At 41.7% G+C, this 9,000-nt stretch overlaps 1 protein-coding gene across 1 annotated transcript in view; it reads right to left on the reverse strand.

The window, feature by feature from the left end:
* LOC124155763 (nucleoredoxin-like) overlaps positions 1 to 5,861 on the reverse strand; it is a 505,092-nt gene extending 499,231 nt beyond the window's left edge. Inside the window, exon 1 of the mRNA XM_046529850.1 lies at positions 4,795 to 5,861. Within this exon, the coding sequence (XP_046385806.1) occupies positions 4,795 to 5,322 (528 nt within the window). The 5' untranslated portion in view covers positions 5,323 to 5,861. The remainder of the gene's footprint in view (positions 1 to 4,794) is intronic.
* Positions 5,862 to 9,000: the final 3,139 nt, after the last annotated feature.

The raw sequence follows: 9,000 nt of genomic DNA on the forward strand, positions 1-9,000 counted from the left end.
CAATGCGGCCTCCAATAGCAAATCGCCACTGCCCGCGAGAAATCCAGCTCCATTCTACAATTTCCTTCGAGGTTCCTGGTAACTCAAACGCTTTCGCCCGTGTTATCGTTCACCCGCCCACCCGCGTCCCGCCGCTCTCCCCCACCGTCCCATTCCGCTTGCCCTTGAGGGCCACATGCACCGGCGGCGGGGGAGGCTCAGGAACGACGAGATAAACAACCACCATGCTCACAGAGGTTCCTCCTCCCATGTTGGCATAGGGAGGGAGAAAGAATGGCCCGGACGTGCTAACAGAGCCAGCCAATCCGAAGAAATAGCGGAATCCTTTCACGAAAAACGTCTCGAGCCGTGAGGAGACCGTCTTGGGGGAAAGAGGAAACCCATACCATCTTCCTATCTCCACAGAAACGCAAACAAGAAAGCGCGAGGGAGTGCGGGGGGTGGCCTTTTAGGACTACCACTGACGCGCAAGCCATCACGGAAATGTGAGCACTCCACTGTGTGGGTGATTCTAGAAGAGTTGACATTGCTGCGAGATTCGCTGCTTTTTCGGAATAAATGAAGTAGTACGGAGGACACTCGGAAGTCCTTTCTAAAGGCCGTTTCACACGGTACACGGAATTGCGCAGTCTGATGTACGTGCGAAGGCGCAATCAAAATTGCGTCGTGTAAAGCGGTGAATTGCTAGAACACATGCGAGAATGTGTGGATGCGAGACGGCAAAATACCCCCTGTTCTAATTTCGTTCATGCATTCGCGCAATTCCACGCAATTTTAGAAATTAATGCAGCTCTAACCTGCGCAATTCCGTGCCCCGTGTAAAACGGCCTTAACCCAGAGCTGCTTCTGGGAGAATTTAAAATTTCAAGACTTCTCATTTTAAAAAAGTGAAATTTTTCCAATCAATCATAATTCTTGTGGCAGCTAAATATTTCACCATTAAACTTTACAAAAGAAAGGAACACGTACTTTAAACCATCCCGAATAGAGCTGAAAATGTACACACTTTTTATGTTACTTAGAAGCCTTAGAAGCAATATTGCGTTACGATGGGTTAACGTCAGTCAATCCTGCTCTCATCCTCCCACAGCTGACCCAGCACCATTCCCATCGCTGAATAGCTGACCAAAGGCTCATGTGCACAAACATCTTCACCAAATAATGACGACGCAGTTAAGAAACCGTTTTAAAAACCGATTATGAGCTATCACGATCTAAGAATAACTAAACCTTATACTTCTGATGTCCACTCTTGAAATAATACATGCGAGCTGTTATTGCTTTTCAAACTATCGTACATTTGCATTAAAAAATTTTGCAACAAATATCAAAAATTATAATGAACCAGATAGTAGTATGAAGCAACATAGAGTGACCAATTGTCTTCCACATTTCACCACCGCACTCTGTCAGTCAATAATCCCATTCAAATTAACAATAATTTCATCCTGTCACATTCCATTCAAGAGTATCAATGTATGCTATGTCAGATTCTAATTTAAAGTACTATCCTTAAAAGGGCCCATGGCTAATTGCAATTTTTTGAGCAAGTTGTTGCATAAATCTAAAGAAAACTTTTCGTTAGTTTCTTTAGCTCCAATCCATTCGCGACTTAGGAGGATAAATTATACACAAGTGTAATATTCGCCGTGCGTGCCCCTGATTGCAGTATCAATGCTTCCCATCAAATGTGATAAAGGAACGATAAATTAAACGGAGTTTACTTACGGTTTGTTTCTTGATGAAGTCACATGAACACATTAGAATAATATTATTGTAAAGGTACAGAAAAAATTTGCCTACTCCAAAAAAATGAGAGCCTATTATCCGATCAAACCGAGGGATCTCACTATCGACTATGATTTAATACCTACAATAATTAAAGGATAATGCACCATTCAAGCATGCATTGTACCATTCCAGTTGTTCAAGATATTTCGAGATTGCCGGTACGTACCCTGAGGGAGCCGCTTTCCTTAAGTGGGTGATTTCCACGGCAAATATTCAACAAAGGACGCCAGAGCTTCACATGACGGGAATAAAGGATATCTATTCCATACTCCTTACCTTCTAACCCGCAACCAGTGAGTGATGTATCCGCATATACTCTACCTTACAGCACCTAAATATTATCCCTTTCCTGCGAATAAAAACAATTTGAATAAAAGAATCGAGATGGCGTTACGGATAATATTTTCACCTAAAACTTCTCGAGCTTTCTAGTTGATCGACTATCAGGATTTTCAAAACAAAGTGAAATTTCAATATTAACTACCGCAATAAGGGTTAACATGTCTTTTTTTATGTAGTTAACACGTATTTTTCTAATTACAGCTATTCAATCTTGAATAACCAGAATCCACACGAAACCTAAAGACTATTGATGATGTTTCAATGAACCTACGTATATCTTAGAAAAAAAACTTGGCCCATAAAATTTCACATCGATGTACTTCACCAAAACTATAATGGCCAAATGTTTCCATGAGTGAATATTGGTATGCAGGGAAACTGTTTCTACGATTAGCGTAATATATATGGAGATATTTCGGTCAAGTGTTGAGAAGATTAAAATTCAGGCACAGTTTAAGATATTTCATTCTATAAACAACGCTTTACCCCTAAAACTCATTATTTAAATCAAAATCGCATCATCCCCTAAGATGCTTCCTTGAATGGACAATTGTCTTCCACATTTCACCACCGCCGCTTCTGTCAGTCAATAATCCCGTTCAAATTAACAATAACTTCATCCTGTCATATTCCATTCAAGAGTATCCATGTATGCTATGTCAGATTCTAAGCTAAGATACTATCCTTAAAAATACCCAAGGGTATTTTCAATGTTTGAGCTAGTTAGCGCATAGATTTAAACTGGACTTTCAACTTTATGAACTGCGAGGAAGGTATATTCGTACCGTTTGTGGCCAAGAATAACCATGCTTATCTAAGTTTTTTTTCTAAATTTGACGCATGATGTGCACGTGGTACACCTACATCTGCAACGATAGCGCGAACTCAAATGGATTACTTAATAAAACCTCAGACTCAGTAACAGCATCGCTCGGAAACATCGCTATTTTTATCGAGTTTGCAATTACATCAGTCAATATTGAATTACTCGATTATTTTTTCCGTCCCTCATAGGAATAGCTGCAGCGATAGGTGTGCAGGAAAGAAAAGATGATCACTAGCCCATCATTTTCTGCATTGCTCGGTCATTCTCACCGTCCCTTTTTTCATCGCTTATCTGTCACTTTTACGTATTTACAACTGCATTCGATTAAAAGCCAAGTGTACCGTTATAATCGTGTTAGCGGCCGAACGTTATGATTAGCTGAAACACAGTATATAGCCTGAATCACACGATCATTTTTTTCGTCGCGAAAGCAATCACTATCGAGATCACTTTTCCCGTCGCGAAAAGCAATCGCTCTTGTGATCATTTTTCTGAATCACACGGTCACTCCCGCCGTCGCTTTTCGCATCCTTTCCAATATCACAGCTCGTTGTCATAGGACCCACATCACGAAATTATATAGCGTGTTTGTTTATTTATGTCGTTCCCACAATTGTCAAACGTTGCGCTGCAATCGATCCACAGGGGAATGCAGGGGAATGCGTTCCGATTGCCTGATATGGGGTTTTAGTGACGGTTTTAGCGACGGAAAAAGCGACCGGACGAGTGATGAAAAATAGCGATGGGAATCCTCATCGCGATCGCGAAAAACAATTGCCGCTGACGATCATTTTGCGCAGCAATCGCGATAGTGATCACTTTCGCGACGAAAAAAATGATCGTGTGATTCAGGCTTAAGCGATGGGTAAAGGAACCAGCCGAGTGATAAAAAAGAGATGGGTTTTCCTTTTCCATCCATTCAGCGATCTCGGAAATTGATTGCGTGAAAAGGTAATTTTTCCGCCATCATTGGAGCGATCGCCGAAGCTATCGCTCGAAAGGGACGGGGAAAAATGACCGAGTGATTCTGGGTTAAATAATTATTGCGAGTGCTTTTCAGGCGTTGCGACGTCGAATGCAGAAACCACGCACGATCCGCAACTTGCCCAAAATAACCAGACAAGAATCATCAAACAAGTTGGATCTTAGAAAAGATGTAATAAGAAAATTAAGTTTCTCGGTCAATTCCAAAACTTTTTTTGGCACTCGACTGGTTTCATCCACATCTGGGTATAACCAGTGACGTCATGGCAAAATTAGAGCTGCCGGAACGCTCTTTCCTTAACCTTTTTTTTAGTAATGTGTGTTGTTTTTTATTACTAGTTATTATTTAAGTTGTATTGCATTTTTTATTTTGGTTTTGAATGAATGTATTAGAAATGCTTTGGCACCAAAATTGAGGGAAGTGTTATTTGAGTATTATTTATTTTGTTAACCATGGTTAACCATGTTACCATGGCACCGATGGAAATAACCGATTACATCATTTTTTGACGAGAGTCATTGAAACTTATGGAATCACCCAAGTTCATTCATAGTCTTTAAACTGTCTACATTCCACCTAGTTATTTATTTAATCTCATTCCACCCTTTTCAAAACAAATCATTTCACCCTTTTAAAACTTGATTACTTTTACAAATGCACGAACAACCATGCCATGAATAGGGGCCACCTACCCAGGCGGGACTCGAAACTACGACCTCTTACTTGGCAGGCGATGACTTCACCCCGACGCCACCGAGGCCGGCAATCGCCAGTCATAAGAGTTACTATCATCGAGTCGCCATAAGAAAGATCCACGGTGGAGTGCGAAAATAAAACGAGGCGACCTTACCTTTCTCTCTCTGTCCCGGAACGGCAGGGCGAACCATGGAGATCCCCTGAAGGTCATGCGGAATCCCACCTCTTCTTCGTCGGTCGCGACGGTAACAATTTCGAAGTTCTTCTCCCACGATCCGTTCCTGACGTTCCGGTAGAAGGACTCCAGCTGAGGCCGGAAAGTCATGCAAGGCGGACACCACGAGGAGCAGAAGTACAGGCCGAGGACTTTGCCGCCTTCGACTCCGCCGACGCCCTCTTCGCCGCCGCCCTCTCCGCCCCCGTCCGCGGCCGATTCAAACACGGCGGACACGGATACCCTCTCCTCCTCGAACTCGTCGGCGACGACGTCTGCAGCGGCCGACGTCGCTGCCTCCAGGTGCTTGCCGCCGTTTGTCTCCTCGTCTCCCGCGGGACTCGACTCCCCATTCTTCCCGTTCTCTTCAGACTTGCCTCCTCCTCCCGCGGAGGTCTTCCTCTTGCACCTCAGTAGCTCCTCTCCCAGCAACTTCCGCAAGACCAAGGTGTGGGTCGAAGAAGACATGGCTCTCCGCGAATAAATGTCACCGCCGCGTCAACAAAAGAAGTTTACCCGAAATTCTGTTGGGCACTCGAAGATAAGTAGTTGGTACCTACTGATGAGATATGAGCGCACGCTGATTAAGTAAAGTAAGTCATCCGATTTACTAAGGCGATGGGTGTTCACACAAATTCACTCGCACCGGCACACACACATACACAGAAAACAGCATGGAAAAGAGGAATCTTAGCGGGCAGGATTCCGGAAGATAAATGAACAAAACAATAACGAATACTCGGTCGCCTAGACAACCGGGGTTCGCGAGCCCTCCTCCAATGCCGAGGATTACTTTTTCCTCCGCGATTGATGACGCTTTCTCGACGAATATTTAAAACACTTCAACACACTAGTGATCCCACAGACACTCACAAGGATATGATACTGAAAGGAATAATGAATACAGAAGTATCCTCGTTGTTAATTCGCAAAAGCGCCTAGTAAACAAGAACAGCGGAGCGCGAAGACCCCGTGCTCACTGATTCAACCTACCACGAAGGCGGTCTCCCACCGACTGACGAGAGAGGAAATCTTGTTTCGCCCAATCCAGCCGCCGAGGCAGCCCGCCCGTCACGCGGGTCGGCTCCCCGACCTGCGCAGCCGGCGCATGCGCACGGCACTTGTTTTCATCTATTTTCGGCGAGTTGACTGGAATGATGGGCAGGTGGAGGATACATATACTGGTGCAAACACGCATGAGGTAAGAAGAGGATGGAATGTGCATATACATTTATGCATGAGTGTGTTACTGATGAGCGGGGGATAAGAAAAGGGGTTGCCTCGGCTTAGCGGGGAAGATGAGAATGAGTTCAGGTGATGGGAAAAATGAGACAGGTGTGGTAGGACGATTAATACATCAGATATAAAAATTACGGAAGCGGTCACCGTGATATCCTGAAGTCTCGTATGCAGACGTATAATAAAGAAACTCAAGTCTAGAGCGTAGTGAAGAGGTGTACACTGCACCTTGGTCATTCGGTTTCCCGTGAGTAATCCTTCTATGGAGGGCACTCATAAATATAATATTCGCTGGGTAATGTGCAACGCTTCAATTCACTCTTTGTGCAGGAAAGTCACTTTTTTGTGACGTGAAAAGACGACATCCACCATTCATTTCGCAAATTCCTTCAAAAGGTAAAAAAAGGCCATTTTTAAAGGGCCTTAAATGTGCCTAAAATTTTAATTATAAAATGTACTCCAAATCAGAAAATGCTTTATAGAATTACATCCAACCTGTCATCCATGTCAATTTGCATTTCCACGTCACATTATTCATTGTCGTATACGATGTATGTATTTTGTTAATGTAAATTTGGCTATATAACTACCGTCAGTAAGTATGTGACCCGGACTTTCGAGCATGCAGAAGGACATCGCAGGCACATATCTTCATTTTACTGTTTTTTCGCTGTGTTTTAATTATTAAAATAACTTCCACGTAATTGTCATAAAACGAAAGCAATCTAGACATTCATGCCGGGTGTATTCATGAGTGATAACGAAAATATACAGTTGGTTCCACGAATTAAAGGAGTGCATTTTATATCCGACGTATTATTTATGCTCATGTCGTACTAAATAAGATAGAATAGCGTTTATTACGAATTTGCACTTTGCACATTGTTTTGCTAAGAGGACGGTGAATTTTCGCCAGTCAAGAGACTTCCCTAAATAAAGGGTCAACTAAAGCGCTCCTCGTCACCGAGCGAATATTTTTACTTGAGTGTTCATCGCCGACATGAATTGATTGTTCTCCGGAAACCGAATAACCATTGAAATTTTACACTACGCTCCATAGTTGAATCTTCACTCAAAATCAACTGTCTCTAATTGCAAACATACATCGCCGAGGCTGACGGATGAGATTTCTTGAGTCCAAGACAGCTACCCGGGCGAAAACATAGAAGTCCTAGAGAAAAAGTCTAAACGCTTTTGAAGGCTCATAGGATTGCGTTGAATCGAAGCGGAGATTGGAGGCTGAAAAAAGGTGAACTGAATACTATTAGGTGAGAGAAGAGTAGGAAGAAAACCGAGTTCATGGATTGAATGAAGAAAATTGGCCTCATGCCGAATTAATGAAAGAAATTCAAGGAAGAAAGAAAGATTTCCTGGGTAAGGAATAAGATGACGAATGCGGAAATGGAGAAGGAAACAAAAAAAAGAATTTAATTTGAGACGAAAAATCGCGGATTATTTGAATATACATTGAGAGTTGCCTTTAGACATCAGTGATACGGGTAAGGAATACGAGGGATAGACAGAAAGTGAAAGGAGAGATATAGGGTTCGACTTATTAAGAGTTACTAATCTCATACTTAGTGACCCAAAGGTTATTCACGTAGGTGAGAGAAGGGCATATAATATTAAACTCTGAAAATATTGAGGAAATAGTAACAGTTAATTATGACAAATAACTTAGTGACAACGCGAATTAGCGTACCATATTATTCATAAATAGCACAAGTCATCATGAGTGTGATGATGCAACGATATAGTTCATACCGTGGTAGTGGCTATGCAGTGCCTACACTTTGGGTGAGGAGTGACCATCTCCTTGAGGAACGATTGAAACGAGAATCTTTGACAATGTTTCTGGGCAAATAAATGCGCGGACAGTAACGCTTCCCAGGATCCGCAATCCATTTGTCTGTATACTTCCGTAATCCAGTGCCGTAGAAAGGGAGGGGAGGCGATGCGATAGGTCCGCACACCCCCTTAATATAAAAACACAATTACTTTGATTCACAAAAGAAAACAAAATATTGAAAAATCATGAATTTACAAAAGATTTCTTTGAGAAATGAAGTTATTTCGATTATAAAAGTGTTAAAATCAGTTAACACTTTTATAATACACCCTCGACTTAGTACCCTTATCACCCCCTATTTCGTACCGTATTTTTCAATAATTTCCCCCCCTGGTTTTGGACCTCCCCCAAACGAAATTCATCGCTACTACACTCCCGTCATCTATAACATAACTGATGACAGTTGTAACACTTAGAAATATTTACTATTGGGAATTTTTAAACAGAAGTATATTCCGCTCTAGTACCATATAAATCTAATTTTACCAGAAATTCAATGAAAAAGTGTATCTGCATAGCAAATTAATTATTGTTGTCCAAAAAAAATTATGAAGATAAAACCGAGGAATTTATAGAAAATAAACTAATTAATTCGAGTTGGCCAAATAGTTATCAATTCACCGATAAAATTTAAGACACTTTTTGACATTCGATCGAAGAATTAACATCTTTCGATCTGATGTTACTTCTACCTTACTTCCATCAATAATACGAAAAATATTGTTTACGAACGGAAACAAGAGTTTGTCGATTGGAAGCTTTCGCTAACGGACAAGTGAGTCAAGCGTGCATTTACATTCAAACACAGAGTTAGCGTATAAGCGTCAGGAAAATGAATTCAAAGAATAAAATGTTTTGCCTAAACGTTGGACCATACGACCTTCGAAGATACTCTCAAGCTATACGACAATGGGAAAAATAATACACGTCCAATATCTGCGACTAAAAATATCACAATATTAGGAGTTCAATAGAGCGATAAGGTCATCGAAAATATTTTTGCAGTAATGCCATTCGAAATTAAAGCCAAAATTTATTTGACAGGCTAAATTCAAATC

This window comes from Ischnura elegans, chromosome 3 (genome assembly GCF_921293095.1).
Source record: "Ischnura elegans chromosome 3, ioIscEleg1.1, whole genome shotgun sequence".
Classification (NCBI taxonomy): Eukaryota; Metazoa; Arthropoda; class Insecta; order Odonata; family Coenagrionidae; genus Ischnura; species Ischnura elegans.